The sequence below is a fragment of the Akanthomyces muscarius genome, chromosome 1, assembly GCF_028009165.1.
Source record: "Akanthomyces muscarius strain Ve6 chromosome 1, whole genome shotgun sequence".
NCBI classification, from domain to species: domain Eukaryota; kingdom Fungi; phylum Ascomycota; class Sordariomycetes; order Hypocreales; family Cordycipitaceae; genus Akanthomyces; species Akanthomyces muscarius.
Window position 1 is genome coordinate 3,266,544 of NC_079241.1, and position 17,487 is coordinate 3,284,030.

The 17,487-nt window shown below is 53.2% G+C and overlaps 4 protein-coding genes across 4 annotated transcripts; all 4 read left to right on the plus strand.

The window, feature by feature from the left end:
- Positions 1–913: 913 nt before the first annotated feature.
- On the plus strand, positions 914–3,435 carry LMH87_006084 (uncharacterized protein; the record flags this gene model as incomplete). Its single annotated transcript, XM_056203915.1, has 4 exons — positions 914–1,134; positions 1,189–1,318; positions 1,402–2,103; positions 2,170–3,435. 4 exons carry the CDS (start codon positions 914–916, stop codon positions 3,433–3,435), a joined length of 2,319 nt encoding a protein of 772 aa, XP_056059323.1.
- Positions 3,436–5,591: 2,156 nt separating this feature from the next.
- Positions 5,592–8,448, plus strand: LMH87_006085 (uncharacterized protein; the record flags this gene model as incomplete). Its single annotated transcript, XM_056203916.1, has 3 exons — positions 5,592–5,822; positions 5,884–6,702; positions 6,946–8,448. The coding sequence occupies 3 exons, from the start codon at positions 5,592–5,594 to the stop codon at positions 8,446–8,448; spliced, it is 2,553 nt and encodes an 850-aa protein (XP_056059324.1).
- A 1,128-nt stretch (positions 8,449–9,576) lies between these two features.
- Positions 9,577–9,850, plus strand: LMH87_006086 (uncharacterized protein; the record flags this gene model as incomplete). Its single annotated transcript, XM_056203917.1, has 2 exons — positions 9,577–9,668; positions 9,727–9,850. 2 exons carry the CDS (start codon positions 9,577–9,579, stop codon positions 9,848–9,850), a joined length of 216 nt encoding a protein of 71 aa, XP_056059325.1.
- Positions 9,851–10,173: 323 nt separating this feature from the next.
- On the plus strand, positions 10,174–12,953 carry LMH87_006087 (uncharacterized protein; the record flags this gene model as incomplete). The annotated part of the gene is made up of 2 exons (XM_056203918.1): positions 10,174–10,636; positions 10,696–12,953. The coding sequence occupies 2 exons, from the start codon at positions 10,174–10,176 to the stop codon at positions 12,951–12,953; spliced, it is 2,721 nt and encodes a 906-aa protein (XP_056059326.1).
- Positions 12,954–17,487: the final 4,534 nt, after the last annotated feature.

The following is a 17,487-nucleotide window of genomic DNA, read 5'->3' on the forward strand; positions in this document are numbered from 1 at the left end:
CCAGTAGAAGTACCCCCGGCTGGTCCGTCCGTGCCGAAGGTGACCCCTCAATGCTGGCTGTGCCAGGCAAGCCAGGTACTCCACGCTGCTAGATGCCCCCTGCACGGCGGTACCTGCCACTGCTGAGTACTTGCAGCCACCGACGGCACAAGTACTCCCACCCCTGTCCGGTCCCTGCCTCTGAGAACCCACTCGCTGCATCGCATCACGCCGCATTTGAATGCAGCCATTCACCACTGCCTTTAGCAGATGCCGCCCGCTTCAACGGACCAACCACTTCCCCCTTCTCATCTGGTTTTTCCCTCTCTTTTCTTCTTTTTTTTTATTCCATCTTAATTCCCTCCCAAGCCCATCACTTGCCCCCCCAGTCGGCCCGCTTTGTAGACGCCTGTCTCTCTTCCTCGCACCAGCGCTAGCATCGCTGTTAGTGCCGCAACCACCCCTTGCTCGCTCACACAGTCGCTTCCTCCTCTCTTTTTGGTGTGTTGCCAGACTCAGACATTCTTCGCCGCTGCCACAAATTTTCTCTCTTGTCCTCTTACACACTTCTTCCCCAGCTGCTCTCAGCCTCTCGCTCTTCGTTCCTCTCCAGCTGCTTTAGCTTGGCCCGACACTCGCTCGTTCTCTTTTTTTTGCTACTCGCAGGCCCGGCGACAGGAGACATCAGGCATCTGTTTTTTTTTTCTGCCTCGTTCGCATCTATTCGCTTAACCGCTATCCGTTTACGCCGGCTTGTTATCAAAACACGCCTCTACCCGTTACCGTTGCAGTAGCATTTTCAAAAAAGTCAAACAGTCTCCTGCATCCGAGGGGCGCCGTGTTTCGCCCGCGCTGCTTTTAGCCCGTCCGCTGGCCACTTTCTCGTCTCGACAAGGCACGCGTTGCAAGGAATGCCATTCCACCCATCGCCAAAATGAGACGTCACCAGCAAAACGAAAACGAGGAAAACGTCGACCTCGACGTCTTCCATCGTCACTCTCCGACTTCCGAATTCCCGCAGCCGCCGCCACCGCAGCTGCACCACTCCAACCACTCCAACTACTCCAACATTTCGTCTTACGATGAATATCGCGGCCGCCCCGTAGCTGACTTCTCCCGTCCCATGCGTCCTCCTCAGCAGCCCTACCTAGAGGAGTACGGAAACGCGCCTTCGCCCTCCTGGGGTCCAACTCACATCTCTCGCTACAGCCAGCAGTCTTTCGAGACGCCCATTCAATCTCGCTCGGCCTCGCCCACTCTGGTCAGCGGCCGCGCTACTCCCATGGATCGCATCCCACGGCCCAAGAACAACATGGACTCCTGGCCCAATACCCCCATGGTAAGCATTGACTGCTTCCGCCCCGAGTGCTTCGCTCAGCTTCCTTTCGGCCTTGAAACTAACCTCTCGTCCTCTGCCTGCAGTACCAGAGCAATGTCAGCCTCGCTGCTCTACTTCCCAATGCTCCTCCTCCCATCATGGCCAAGGACTGGGTCAAGGAAGGCTACATCGCTCGCCTGCACGACCGTGACGATGCCGACACTTGGAAGGGATGGAAACGTCTCCTCTTCCGTGCTGTACCACTGCTCACCCTCATCAACACGGCCATGTACCTGATCTACCTCGCCTACCGAATCTACTGTGTCATCTCTGCTCAGAACGCCTACCGCACCACCTTTGTCTTGGCCTGGGTCTTCATTGGTGTCGAATTCGCCGTTGCTCTTCCTAGCATGATGCACAACCTCTGGACCATGTGGGCTATGAAGAAGCGCCACCGCCCCAAGCTGCGCCTCGTTGCCGATGACGTTCCCACTGTCGACGTTTTCGTGACTTGCTGTGGTGAAGAGGACGATGTGGTTCTCGACACTGTCCGTGGTGCTTGCGACGTTGACTATCCCCGCGACCGCTTCCGTGTCATCGTCCTCGACGATGCCAAGTCCGCTACTCTCGAAGTTGCCGTCGGGGCTCTGGATTCGGTCTACCACAATGTCTACTACATGGCCCGTACCAAGACTCCTGGCGTCCCGCATCACTTCAAGGCTGGTAACCTCAACTACGGACTGGACATGACCCACAACCTCCCCGGCGGTGCCGGTCAGTACATGGCTGCCCTGGATGCTGATATGGTAAGTCATACACCGCTCGCTACCCGGACCTTACTTTGTCTACGTATATTAACAGCTGTCGTTTAGATTCCCGAGCGAGACTGGCTCCGCGCCATCATGCCCCATCTGCTCATCGACGACAAGATGGCCCTTGCTTGCCCGCCTCAGCTCTTCTACAACACACCTGCCTCTGACCCGCTCGCTCAAAGTCTTGACTTTTTCGTTCATGTAATTGAGCCCATCAAGGATGCGCTTGGTGTCGCATGGTGCACTGGTTCTGGTTATGTTGTTCGTCGCGAGGCCCTCGACCAAATTGGCAACTTTCCTCTCGGCTCTCTGGCCGAAGACGTCGCCACGTCCACTTTGCTGCTTGGCAGGGGCTGGAAGACGGCGTTCATCCACGAGCCCCTGCAGTTTGGTACTGTCCCTGAGGATTTCGGTGGCCATTTGAAGCAGCGTACTCGTTGGGCCATTGGTACTGTCGACACCGCTTTCAAGCTCAAGTTTTGTCTCTACGGTGACAAGGTCAAGCAGATGAGCTTTGCCCAACGCTTTTCCGGTTTCATGTACGCTTCGCTCAGTCTCTACACTGTGCTGCTCACCGTTTCTCTCTTTGCCATTCCCGTCATTCTTCTGATGCGGCGCCCCCTTGTCGCCTATAACGACCAGGAAGGTGATACCCAACTAGTTTGGCTTATCCGTGCCTGCTTCGCCGCCACCATCACCAACCGCATCTGCGAGTTTGCTCTCTTCCTCCCCGCCGGCTACCATACCGGTCAGCGTGGTTCCCGCTACCAGCTGTGGATGTCGCCTTACATTGCCCTCTGCATCGTTCGATCCTTTATGCTTCCCAAGTGGCTCGGCGGCCAGACTCAGGCATTCAAGCCCACCGGTTCACTCGGCTCCGCCCTCAACGAGCGTGATGCTCGTCAGCGCAAGGGCATGGGCCGTCGTTTGGCCGGCATCTGCTTCAACTATATGGCTATCTTCCATCTGCTCTTCGTCTACCTGACCCTCGTCGGAGCCACTATGACGACCTTCCTCTGCTTCACCGAGTTCCAGGGCTTTAGGGACGTTGCACGATGCCTGATCACCCACGCCTTCTGGCCTCCCCTGACCTTTGTCTTCCTTTGCAGCTCCATGTGGACCCCCATTGGCTATGCTATTGACCCTCCCACGGTGCCGGACCGCGAGGATCTTCTTGTTCGCGACCCTAAGACGGATGTTGCTCACCCGACGCGGAAGAGTAAGAAGATCGCTTTTGGTCAGCAGGCTGCCTTTTTTGAGATCGAATATAGCGCCACCTCTATGTACACTATTGCTGTGTTTGTTGCCTCGTTTATTCTCTTCTAAACGTTGCAATTCAGCTTGCGCATTCCACTTTTTTTTACTGCGCCACCTACATATACGATTGCACCACGCGGAGGAGCATCGCAAGGCGCAACCTGCCATGGCGATGTTGGCGTGTACCAACGCATATCAAGCATCTCCGGGGAAGATGTAAATTTCGTTCCTTTTCTTTTCCGCATCGACGAAGGGGTTAATTAGGCCATGTCATGGCGAGGTCTTTGGCAGCATTGCTGCATAGGAGTCTTATTTGGGTGAACGTTTACCAAGGCGAAACGAAATATTTTTACTGGGTTTGTCGCTGCCAGGCGAACAGAAGAAAGGGTCGCTCTTGAGTTGGATGGTCCTGCGACACTTTTCATTCAGCATTATGGGTACCGGCGCAAAACGATGTTTATTGTTATGACGTTTATTGTATATACACATTGGTTGGTTTCTATCAGTTTTTTACCACCACACTTTTTTTTCCTTTTATTAGACCGCGTTAGAATGAATCACTAGGGGGTTGGGTCACAGCAAACACTGTATTAGATTAAGTATGAGTAGGATAGGGATTAATGGTTCAGTATTTATCTTACCCTCGGTTCCTTTCTTTTATCTAGTATATGGCGAGTCCAAGTATGCGCGTGTTATCCGGCGTCGAATGAGACAGTTCTTCTTCTTTCTTGCCCGGATCAATATGCCCCAGAGATAAATCTTGGACTCCCTTGTTCTAGACGCGGCTCAATCGCTGGAGGGAGAGAGAAACTATATTCGTATAATACGAGCGTATAGGCGGTTGTGTCTGCGCGGGCGAGCCGTTTTCTGGAACGCAAATCGATCCAGCAGCATTCCCGCGCGCGTGCACAAAGGAACGCGTAGAAAACAAAGGGAACGACCGCCCGAGTTTAAAAATAAAAATAAACTTTGACAGGTGCGCGCCATTTTTTTCAATGGAATCCTGAAAGCTATTATTGTAGTACTTTAATCTTAAGATACGACCCTTCAGTCGGCTTTATTTTGGCTGCGGACTGATGGTGGCGTCAACGGCGTGTGCAATGACGGGCGACGCGCCATTGCTGCGTGCAGTCGACTGTTGGCCGCTTCCTTGTAGGTATTGGCTGGGATATGGTGTTTATTTGTGATCTCAAAGAATGTGGTTTTCAATCTTTCGGCTTGGGTGTCAAGTGGCAGTGCCCATGTCCTCTGTGACTACATGATGCAGTTTCGTGTCGCGTTACCAGTACGTCAAGTGTGCTACTTCGCTACTTGGCCCTGTGAGGTGACCTGGCTGTTGCTTCCATGTGCGCTCATTGTGTATAGTTTCTTTGCGTGAACAAGAAGGAAAACAAGTAGATTCGATAGTTTCCTTGAGCTGGGCATAATGTAGTGTGCCATTATCCTTGTCGCAGTAGCTCTTCTTGGCTGCATCTAGCAACGTGTTACAACCACATAGCAATTGTCGAGAGGCAAAAAAAATTCAGCTTGAGTATAACTGACTCGCTCCATTTGTATGCGTATTTGTAGCTTGCGATATTCTTGATTTCGACGGCAGCCAGGGACGATGGTCTTCAGTCGATATTAGCATAGGGGCAGCAGGAACAAGCCGTTGTACAGGCAGCGCACAAGTCAGCACGATCAGTGGGAAATAATTACGAGTTCATGGTAGTCTGGACTTGAAGTTCGTTTGATACTCTCAGACGTGTTCGGTTGTGTTAATGTCACAGTATAGCCACATCTGCACCTGGTTCTCGATGAAATTCCGCCCTTTGAGGGAACAACCAGGTTCACTCAACCGATGTCCACCGATGTCCAACACATTAGCTGATGCGCGCCCAGCTCAGTACATCGTATATACACACACTTTAACATACACGAAAAAGCAGAGGATGAGAGTGAATTAATCAAGCACCGCCAAAGGCTATTTACTGCCGCAGGCCATCACGTCCGTAGAAATCATACGCAAGAAACGGCCGTAGGGTAGCAGTCGACGAGGAGCGCACGGGCCATGCACTATCGATAACCCTGCTCCACTTGTAGCCGACCTTGGACAACTTTTTTCCTCTCCCCTTCCTCCAATCTCTTCATGCAAATTTTTTGGTTGACCACCACCAAGAAATTTCTGATGTGTGATCCTTGAACATTCACATCGGCGGCCTAGTGCCTGAACCTTTCCATACACCATGGCAACCTCAAGAATATTTGTCAAGGGCCTGCCGACCAGCCTCACGGAGGCTGACTTTCGGAAGCACTTTTCTGCGGGAAACCGCGAAGTCACAGATGTCAAGCTCATGGCACAGCGTCGCATTGGCTACGTAGGCTACAAGTCACCAGAGGACGCCGAAAAGGCTGTCAAGTACTTCCACAAGACCTACATTCGCATGTCCAAGATTGCGGTCGAGCCAGCAAGAGCAGTAAGTTTATGAAAACCTCCGAGGCAAGGGGCAAAGCTCTGGGTGCTAACTGGAATGCAAGATCTCAGATCCTGTCTGGACCAGGGCAAATGTCGCCACCCGAACCGCCGCACCGGAGAAGGGCAGCAGAGAGCTGCCGTCGCCTGTCGCCGCTGAAGAAGGTGGCTCCAAGAAGAGAAAGCGCGAGGACCTGGACCAGTCAGATCCCAAGCTGCAAGAGTATCTTAGGGTCATGGGGAAAGGAAGGGAGAGCCTTGTTGCTGATGAGACAGCTGTCGAATCAAGCGGGGCCGCAGTGCGACAAGCTGGTTCGCTTGTGCCTGACGGGGAGAGCGATGACGAGTACGTCGAGGTTCCCTCGAAGAAGGAGAAGCTCCGCAAGGTTGATCATGCGACGGGCGAGACCAGTGTTGCTCAAGTGACACCAGCGAGGGAGCCAACATCTCGTAAAGACGATGCGAGTGTCCCGGCCGACGGTGTGGCTGGGCCGTTGCCTGGTGCCCCAGCCCCAGAATCTGTTGCGGCGAACCAATCAGCTGATGTGGCAATGGCTGCGACAGATGACGATTGGCTGCGCTCTCGAACAAACAGACTTCTGGACTTGGTTGACCCAGATGATATTTCCCATGTCGCACCCAAAGCAAAGGCTGATTGTGACAGCTCGGCTGTCCAAGAGGTCGGAAATGACAAAGAGGCTCCGCATTCCGAAGAAGACGGAACTCACGATGGCCAAGACCTTCTCCCACCGCAAGGGCAGGACAAAGACTCAGCTGCAGAGGCTATTTCGAGAACTTCTCGGCTGTTCGTACGAAATCTTCCTTACTCCGCCACGGAAGATGACCTGAGGGAGGAGTTTGAAAAGTTTGGAGGTGTAGATGAAGTAAGTTGTCTCTTTTCCTTCCTCATGTTCACATGTTTGTTTTTCCAATTCTTTTTCCCAAACTCGGCTTGCATGATGAACCCCAGATAGGGACAGCTTATACCTAACGGTATTTGATGAGAACCCTGGGCGATTATTTTAGTAGATGCTTCGACCTGTCTGATAGCTTGCCATACTCCTGTCATTTTCCGATTACTCCTAGATACATGACACAAAGAGGGACACAATGACTGACACATCCAGGTACACTTGCCAGTAAATGCGCAAGGAACAGCCAAAGGTTTTGCGATGATGCTGTTTACAAAGCCATCCGACGCGGTTGCTGCATTCCAAGCGTTGGATGGGGCAACGTTTCAGGGGCGTATCATCCACATCATTCCAGCGGACGCGAAAAGAGAGCACGGCGTGGACGACTTCTCCATGTCTAGTCTCCCGCTGAAGAAACAAAACTTGATTCGCAGAAAGAAGGAGGCGGCATCCACCACTTTCAATTGGAATTCCCTTTACATGAGCCAGGACGCCGTCAACGCCTCAGTGGCGGCTCGACTTGGTGTCTCAAAATCAGAGGTGTTGGACCCGACATCAGCCGATGCAGCGGTCAAGCAAGCTATCGCCGAAACGAGTGTGATCCAAGATACCAAGGCCTATTTTGCCGCCAACGGGGTCGACTTGGATGCTTTTAAGTCTCAGAAGCGGGGCGATACGGCGATACTGGTCAAGAACTTCCCATACGGGACTACCATGGAGGAACTCCGCAAATTGTTTGAGGAGTTTGGCACAGTTCTCAGAGTTTTAATGCCGCCGACGGGTACAATCGCCATTGTGCAATTTGCACAGGCCAATCAGGCAAAGTCGGCATTTGGCAAGCTGGCATATCGACGGATTAAGGACAGCGTCCTTTTTCTGGAGAAGGCGCCGAAAGATCTGTTTACTAGCGAGGCGCCAGCAGTGCCGGTAGCCAAGGCCAACACCCAGCCAACCGGAACGACCAAATTGAGCGTTAGCGACCTGTTGACAGGCGGGCGCGACAAGGCAGAAGAGGACGAAGTGGAGACGACATCGCTGTTCATCCGCAATTTAAACTTTGCCACAACCACCAGTAGACTAGGTGAAGCTTTCAAACCTCTGGACGGGTTCGTCTCCGCCAGAGTCAAGACTAAGACGGACCCGAAGAAGCCGGGTCAAATACTTAGCATGGGCTTTGGATTTGCCGAGTTTCGCACGAAAGAGCAGGCTCAGGCAGCGCTCAAGGCCATGGACGGGCAGGCGCTGGACGGGCATGCGCTGACAGTCAAGGCGTCGCACAAGGGCCAGGACGCTGCCGAGGAGCGAAGAAAGGAAGACAAGGCGAAGAAGGTGGCCGCTCAGCGAACCAAGATTGTTATCAAGAACTTGCCGTTCCAGGCAAGCAAGAAGGACATTCGGACGCTATTTGGCACCTATGGTCAGCTAAGATCCGTCCGCGTTCCAAAGAAGGCAGACTATACCTCAAGAGGTTTTGCCTTTGCAGACTTTGTGACACCACGCGAAGCCGAAAACGCACTAAACGCTCTGCGGGACACTCATCTGCTTGGGCGCCGCTTAGTGCTGGACTTTGCTGAGGCGGAGGCAGTCGATGCCGAGGAGGAGATTGAAAAGATGCAGCGCAAGGTGGGAGGCCAGGTGAATAAGATGGCGCTTCAGCAACTTACAGGAGGGGGACGCAAAAAGGTGAATATTGGCAATGAAGACGAAGACATGGAATAGATGCAGCAATGGCGTAAAAATTTATTCAAGATACCCTTTTCCTTTAACTTTTGGTCTTTTGCCCTCGTTTGGTGACTATGTAGTACTAATTATGCGGTGGTAGTCCCTTGGGTGAAGATATTGGTCATGCTCCCTTGGGCAGGGCGTGGTGCATTACTAAGGGCAGGTGTCGGATAGACGCCAACAGAACAGCAAAGGGAAAAAGATTGCAAGCGAGCGAGGGCATTGCGCAGCTCGACGCGCTCTGATGGCCCGCAAACAAAGGAGGATGCAAGAAATAACAAAATAAAAATAACAAGAGAAAGTCCCAGCTGACAATGTCGGAGGCTTGTCTGATTGTAATCTTGCTGCATACCAGAGAAGCAGGAAACCGATGAGAATCTGCGGCAGTCGTCTTTTTTACTATGGGGAAGGGAACAAGCAGTAAGTTCGTTAGCAAGTTAGTTACCAAGCTTCAACGCCAAGTTAGCCCGGTGAACGACTGTACCTTGCCTACCTACTTGGTATTAACTCCTGTGAGTGGCTGCCTGGTGATGAGACCTTGGGATGGCGGCCCCACCATGCCAACGATTCCCACACGCCACACCACCACCACCCTTGAACCAACGCCAAACCCTCTTTTTGCGCTGCCTCGCTGCATTTCTTAGCCTCCCTTGAGCAGAGACAAGTCGCGAAGCTTACACGCAGCACCCCGCCCTCATCCTCTCTCTCTCCTCCACCCCGAAGATGCTGACCCTCGCCCCGGGTGTAACGTGCGATGAGCGGGCTCCTCTTCGTTGCGCACGGATGGCTTGTGGCGCCCGCTTCTGCAGGAACACAGCTGTCATCGAAAGGCAGCAGCCCTGCAAAAGGAGTATCTTGGCTGATGGGGTTTCGTCGCCGCCGGGCCTCTACATCGAGAGCTGAGCTGCGCGAAAGTGCCTGAAGAAAAAGCGAGAGAGACAGAGAGTCTAGCTACTAGCATCAAGACATTGGGGGCGTGTCTCGATCCTGATGGGAAATATAGTCCTCTTCTACTACTGGCTATATCACCTCCCGCTCGTCGACGGAGCCCCTCCCCCTCCTCCCAGGTGCCAGTCTGTCGGATGGTAGCGCTTGTCGACACACCCTCCCCCCCTCCTCTTCATCATGTCTCGCCGTTCCTGGACGGGTGGGCTGCTCTGCCCGCCTGGTGCCGAAAAGCTGCAAAGGCAACCCACCGAGAGGCGCGATGGCTCTGGGTACAGGCAGACACACACACCTGAGCGATCACTAGCCTGGTTGACCCTTCGTCAATAGACCGATCCACAGTCCACAGGCTCATCGTCCATGGTTGCCCCATCGGAAGGTGCCAAAGTCTAGGATTTATATGGTCGTCGACGACTGTCCTAGATACAGACGCCTCGTTCCAGTCAAACTCTGAGCCATTGCCAAATCGTACATTTATCCCACGAGTCCACTCCCAGAATTCCTTTCAACATTTCTTGTTCCTCTACCACTTGCCTTTCATTCTCACTCTCACTCTACCACACAAGCTTTTGCCAGCCCAAGAAAGCAAAAACCCTCCTTCTTGTTCCTGTTCCTCTTTGGCATTCTTACGACGGTGAGCTTTTGCCCTTCCTCTTTGTTGAAGAAGGCAAAATCCCATTGTTGGCATTCCTGCAGCAAGGAAAGAAGGCTTTCCTCAGCTCCCCGTCACACACACCACATACACATATTGCAATTCCAGCAAGCATTTGTTGGACAATGTCTTCACTATACCCTCCCAGACCGATGCTGTCATCGCAGCGCTACCAGCAAGACTATGTCGATGCCCGCCGCAGCAGCATGCAGCAGCCGCAGCCTGGCCCTCCCCGTGCTCCCCTGCGCGAGTCTACTGGCAATGCCCAGGCGCACAACTTCAACGGCATGATCTCTTGCTACCAGAGCCCCGTATCCATGTCCCCTTCCATGCAGCAGCCGCCCCAGAACATCCAGCCGCCCATGGTCCCCTCACAGTCCTTTGACTGCCTCTACCGCGTGCCCACTCCTCGTCAGCCCCAGCCCCAGCAGCAGCAGCGTTACCAGCGCAAGCCCAGAGCCGACATCAACCCTCTCTACTTCTGGCCTGCCTTTCGCCAGTACCGCAACAGACAGGCGCACAAGGATACACAAAAGGACAAGGGCGGTGTCTGGCGCCGTCCTGAGCTTGAAGATGCCTTTGTCGACTGTAAGTATTAGAGAAACATACATGCACTGGAAGGGATGCAAGACTAACATGAGCTTCAGCTGTCCTGCTCATGCCTCACATGGGCCGCCGCAAGTTTTCCATGGGCGGAAAGCTTCATGGCCGCAACATGCTGATTAGCGAGTACATCTTTACTCTCTGCATTGCCATTCTCGGCAGCAAGGAAATCTTCCGCATCGACAACAGCAACGATAGCATTGAGCAGATGGGGCGCAAGCAAGTCTCTAGCCATATGCAGGTTGTCAAGAAGTTCTTTGAGGACCTGCGCTGCTTCCACTTCCTCTTCCCCTCGGAAGAGAAGAAGGAGCCTGGCTCGACCAACTCGGAAGACTACTACGACGAAGAAGAGCAAGAATCATTCAAGTCCAACCCCATCCTCACTGCGCTTGCTGAGGGCCGTGTGCCTGATGTTAAGCCCAACTACCCCTACTTCTCTCAGCTCCTTGCCCTCCAGTCTTACATCACCGTCCGACCAAAGACCTGCGAAATCTTTGTCTCCTCTTCGGACATTAAGATTCGCGATGAGATTGCCTATGACATCAATGATAATGCCCTCGACCAGGCCTCCTTCCCCCACCTGAACAAGTACAACAACTGCGATGACAGCCCCAACGTACTCGGCAAGGATGTTCTCCTGCACGAGTACACCCGCTCTCTGGACCACGCCACCTCGGCCTCGGTCAAGTCTGTCACGCGCCGCTGGCAAAAGGATGCGCCGGCCATGTACGAAACTCTGGAGCTTCCCGGCCGCGACGAGGATTGCCTTCTCCTTGAGATGTGCGCTACGCTCGAGCTGCACGAGCACGCCAAGTTCCCCTCTGGCTCTGAGCTGACTGGCTTCGTCGAAGTCGCCATCACCCAGCAGGCTCTGCAGAACCACCAGTGGAAGTGCGTCACTCGCCTGACGCGCCCTGCTGAGCTCCACAGCGACGAGTCCGGCCAGACCGCCGTCTACACCAATGAGAGCGGCATCCACCGCCGCGGCTGCAGCGACTCCAAGCCTGACTGCGACTGCCACACGCGCTCTCGCCAGGACATCCACGTCCCCTTCCCTGCTGTGGAGTGGGCCAGCATCCTGAGCATGGCGGTGCAGTACCCCGATGCGGAGCACCAGCGCGCCAAGGAGAAGCGCATGAAGATGGGCGCTGGCGGCAAGAAGTCTGATGTCGAGCGTGCCGGTAGCAAGCGCAAGCGTTCTGAGGACGACGGCGATGCCGCGTCCTGGGCCCGCCGTGAGCCTACTGGCAGCGATCTCATTTGCAAGGTGGCCATGTACCAGGAACTCTGGTCCCGCGCGCCCGACTCTGCCCAGTGGCAGCGCCAGGGCATCATCTTCTGGCGCTTCAACACCACGAATCAGTGGTACAAGTACGAGCCCGTCTTCAAGCCCGCCGGCACCTCGTGGCGCTGGCTGACCATCAACGACCCCATGTCGCGCTACCACCAGCAAAAGGCGCTGGTATACCCTCCGGCCGGCGTGCCCCGCGATGCCATCATGTCGCCCACGCCCACCGTCAACCAGCACCTGACGGCGGCCATGAACCAGACGTTCCATACGTCCTGGGACCAGAGCAGCGGCATGCCCCATGTGCCCACCCTGCAGACGCCTGCCAACAGCATGGGTCTGTTTGACTCATTCTCCAACGGCTTGGCCACGCCCCCACCTTCGGCGACAATCCCCCCTCCGTACTCGAACGGCAGCTTTGACTCCAACATGGGAGCCAACGGTGTCAACTTCCTGCCCTCCAACGGCAGCATGAGCCATCAGCAGCAGCAGCCTGACTCGCGCCACGGATCGGGGAGCCTTGCCTCGGGCCAGTCGTACTTTGATGATAACCAGGTCTCGTTTGCGGACAACAAGCCCCCGCTGCCTGCCATCGTCACCAACTACACCACTGCCGTCTCGGCCGGTCTCGAGCAGCTGGCCACGCCTGGCGTCTACGACAACTCTCCCTGCGACACCACCAACCTGCAGGGATGGGACATGTCCACGCTGGATCCGTGGGCAGCGGCGGGCGGCGGTCCCACGCCGACCTCGTCGACTGGCGCGCCGCAGGACTGGCCTCCCGCACCGCCACCTGCGCACCAGCACCACCAGCAGCAGCCACAACATCACCAGCAACAGCCTCACCACCCGGGTGCCAAGATGGAGCACGCCGATCACTCGGGGATGTGGGCGGCGCCGCAGTGGAGCGTGCCCAGCAGCGCGGGATCCCAGGGTGGCAGCCCCCGCCAGATGAAGAGGCGCAGGACCGACGGCGGGCTTGATAGCCATGTGCCCGTCTCGGCGGGCTGGTGAGCAGCACCCAAAGGCTAATGAAGAAGAAGTAGTGTGTCTGCTAAGACATGGAGGGGTGGACCAGGCCGCAGCCTTGGGCTTCTGACAAGACTTTTTATGAAACATTGTGAATTATCATGGCGAAAAGGATGTATGCGCGGATTTGGATGATTTTTCTTTTCTTTACACATTTTTGTGATGACTTTTGGGAGTTGGATTTTTTTGGAGCGAGGGAAACGAGGTTTCATTCCGTTCCTGTGGCGCGATTGGAGTACCAGATGTTCATTTCTTCTTTACTTTTTTTCGCATTTACAATATCCCCTATTTACCTCTTATCCTTTTTATTATATGACTAAAATAATACATGATGATCAAAACAACTTTCTCCGCTCTATCGCTTTGTGACTGGTTTGCTGAAGATGGCTTGGCTGGCTAGTGAGGCAAGACATGCCCCATGTGAAGAGACTAACATTGGTGGCGAATAAGCACGGGGGATGAGAAAGAAGGTCTTGGAAATCTGGCGAATGAAAATGCGTGTTTTGCAAGAGTGTTGAGTGGCTGCCAAGTGCGAATCGATGGGAGGAAAAATGCGACAGAGAAAAAAGGTGAGCGAACATGTCTTGGTCCAGTCAGGGCTTGTGCCGTGCAAAAGCTTGGGTGAGACCGGGGCTTGGTTAGGTTCATGCAAGCACTTAAAAGTCCCAAGTGAGACATATTCTTCGCTCTCTCTCGCGCGGGACGAGAGTGAGGGAAGATGGGATGGGAGGAAAAGAGGTGAATCACATTCTTCTGGAGCTGGCAAGGTAACGTTGGGTAACATGGTGCGGGATGTAAGTTGGAGGTGGTGGGGTGCATGAGAAGGCTTTTCTGTGTGAGAAGACGTAAACGCCTCACTCGGGATTTTCGGGGACAGCATCCTGCTTCTGCCGGTGCTGGGTACGATCAGGGACTCGGTGAGCTCATGTGAGCAAGTGGAGGGATGAATGTATGATCCGGTAGTCGTTGCAGATGAGGCTAAAGCTCGTTCACCACACACACACACACACTGAAACGATGTAAGTCATGCAAGTCATGTGTGAGGGGCCCTTTTGAAAGCTCCATGCAAGGGCAAAATCCCCGCCCAAGACAGCAACCGTTCTGGCGGGATGATGTGTTGCCTCCCCCCACGCGAACGAAACTGACGAACCTTTGAGAAGGCAAGAGGACCTCATGATGTGGAGGACGATGTCCTGAGACATGAGAGAGAGCAGAGCTAGCACGTGCTACTGAAGAAAAGGGATGAAGATTTAATGCAGATGAGATGTGATGTAGAGGTGGAAGAAATGACTTTCTCGCAAGATGATTGGGCGGAAAGGCTGTCTCTCAGCTGCATGAGATGGCGTTCTCGATGTGTGAGGACGGGACTTGGGCAGTCACGATGGTACGTGATGGTTCTTTTTTTTTTTTTTTTTTCGGCGACGGTACGCCCTTCGAAGAATATCGGGAAATGGAGTTGCCACATGATGATTTATCATGATTTTCTTGGGAAGATGTAAAATCTAGGTGGCTGGGGGGTGTGATGAGGCTTTGGAATGAAGAAAGTGCGCCGGTCGACGGACGATCATTCCCCGCTGGGCTCTCGCCTGAGTTTCCTACCACGGAAAGCGTATCGCAGAAGAAAGATAAATTTCCATGGGGAATGGATTTACTGCGTTGTGATTAGTTGATTAATCGGATTTTGCTTTTGCGGGGTTTATTTTCGCAGTACACCCATGTTGCACATGGGTGTAAGTGGCACTCCGCCGAGACCCCCAATGCAACTTTGTAATAAACTCTTTGGGGCAAAATCACACTCCTGGCAATTACATTGCTCGGTGCAGGCTCTTGCATTATGGCCTCTAGAGAGAGTCTTGCCGACAACGCCCCTGCAAACTATGGCTGCGCGCTGAGTTGCAATCATGAGTTTAGTGTAGTGGTTCTCTCATCGTAGCTATAAACGGGGTACCAAAGGGGGTGTTTTGCGAATGCTGTTGCACAGTACGACACCTGCCCTTTAAGCACGTTAGTATTGATAAGCTAGAAGTCGTACAACTCGTACGAGTCTGGGCACGACGCTCATGCGATGTGAACTTTTGAAGAAGCAAGAAAAATCAATAAAAGTGGCAAACAAGTCATGAGTTGGAATACGGTCCTTTTCTTTTTCTTGGGTTTTATTTATAATGCATTCCATTCCGTCATCTTGAATCTGGCCCAAAGGCTTTTGCTCATATTCCCAAATATCGTTGGAAAACCCAACACCTCAACAGCAAAGCTGCAACGCTTGAAACTGCAAAACGCGGATAAGAAATGGAAAAGAATCGCCGAATCGTGTCTGAAACTGGTGAATTTATGCCAGGGTAGGTCTACCCAGCTGACGACTACTTCAGCTTTCTCGGAGTCCTATGCTAATGTTTGTCGTAGTGCACACTGGCTCAGTGTTTTTGGCGCCTTTGATCGATGCGGACTGCTCCCAAACTGCCATGGTTGTCTGTTCAGCCGTTCTTCTGATCTACCAAGCATCATGGCAGCAGCGACATGGGTCTGAAAGGGCATTGATCCACAAACCTCAGCGCACTCTCCTTGTACTCACCTGTCTACATAAAAGCATGCCGATACCGCAAAACAGACAGAATTGGTGGTTGGCCGAGAAAGATCGGTAGCAGGTACCACGGGCCTTCTACCAGGCAAGCCATAATCTCCCACAGGAGCCAGACTTTCTAGCCAACTTGGCTATATAGTGTTCATGCACTTTATGTACTTTGATGGGCCGTTTATTGCAGCTCTGGCTGTGGGAACCTGCTTTTTCCAGATAGGCGCCAGCATTTACACCAACTACTGGATGTCGCGCTGGGTTGAACACGCCGACGCCAGAGGAAGCAGCGCCTCATGCTACTTGGTGGCGTACATTGGTTTGAGTTTCCTTACCGAGGCTGTTGATGGAGTCTGAATGATGGCTTTCAGTAGAGACATTTAGGTGGCTGCTAGAAAGCTCCATATAGACGTGATCAACGCCGTCATGGCGGCGTCGCTGTCGTGGTTCACTGAGCAGGCCGCCTTGGAGACGCTGAATAAGCTGTCCGGAGATATGCCGGCCCTAGATCAGAGCATCTACAACTCCATCGTTCCGGTAATCAGCCTTGCGATTCGATGTATACTCATGATAGGGGCTGTTTCATCTGAACTCCCCATCTTCATGCTGCCAGCCCTTGCCATGCTGATGGTACGAGGGTGCCTGCCATCGTCTCACTGAACTTGTTTCCGCCAGCAAATCTCCCATCTTTCAGACTTCTCCAAAGGACTTTCCGTCTCCATGGTGATTCGTGCGACACCGTCTACGCCTGCAATCTTTCATGCTAAGCTGAACTGTTTGTTCTGTGCACCGTCCCGGGCACAACATGCTCAGTCAAATGCCAACCAATAGCTGAGTTTTAGAATTAGCATTATAGCAATAGCGATCAATGTCCTGGTCGCGTACCTTGCCCTGTCCTAGAGTGGTAGAATGTCGGCCGGCTTGACGGGCTTCTGTTTGTCTCAGGCGACCCAGCTCAGCGACAATGTCCTATCGTTGATCTTTAGCTTCAACAATCTGAGTCGTAACATGCAAACGGCATGTTTAAAAGGAGCAGGAAGCTTACGTATTTTGTTTAATCCTTTACTTTTAACAATGCTAAATAGGATACAGTTCCAGCGCGTAGGAGAGTACACACAGCTGGCGCCAGAAAAAGACGACGTCACCAAGAGTAGCGAGGAATCGCCAGCGACTTGGCCGACGACTAGGGCTATATAATTGCGGAATGTCACGGCACGATATACTACTGATGGACAAGATATCCCGAAGAACATTCCTCTAAGGATTATGCCTGGGGAGCGCATCGCCATTGTTGGTAGAACCGGCAGCGGGAAGAGCACGGTCAGTGCTTAGTCGAACACGACAGGTTTTCACGCGGCTAACAGGATTATAGCTAATTTTATCTCTACTCGGATTCAAAAATGTCGAATCTGGGTAGATGCTGCATGACGGGGTGGACATCTAATCGATTCCGCGCAAGCGTCTGCGACAATCCATTTCCACAATCCCTCAAGAGGCACAACTACTCCAAGGCACTCTCGCTTCGAACCTCGACCCCTCCAGCACAACCCAGAATCACAACTTCAAAACGCCTTTGATGTGTGTCAGTGCATGTCAATGTAAAGAGATGAAGAAAGGCCGAGATGCTGCACAAACAATGAATTCTCTCCTGACTTCCATACAAGCTCGAGACTCAGTTTAAGCAGTCTACGACTCCCGATTTCGGTGGATACCGCCATGTGGGGTATATTGATGAAGAGGATGTCATGAAGCTAGAGTTCTCTGCGCACAACGTCTCACTGATGCTGAGGGGCCAGGATTGGGCCGTGGCAGTGTTGAAGGACCTGGAGGGAAAGGGTCCTTTGCCTGCTAGGACTACGAATCCTTGGCGTGAGCAGATAGAGGAGCTGATTTCGAGGGACATTGGCCATGGCGGAGCATCCGGCACACACTAGAGCCCTCGTCTGA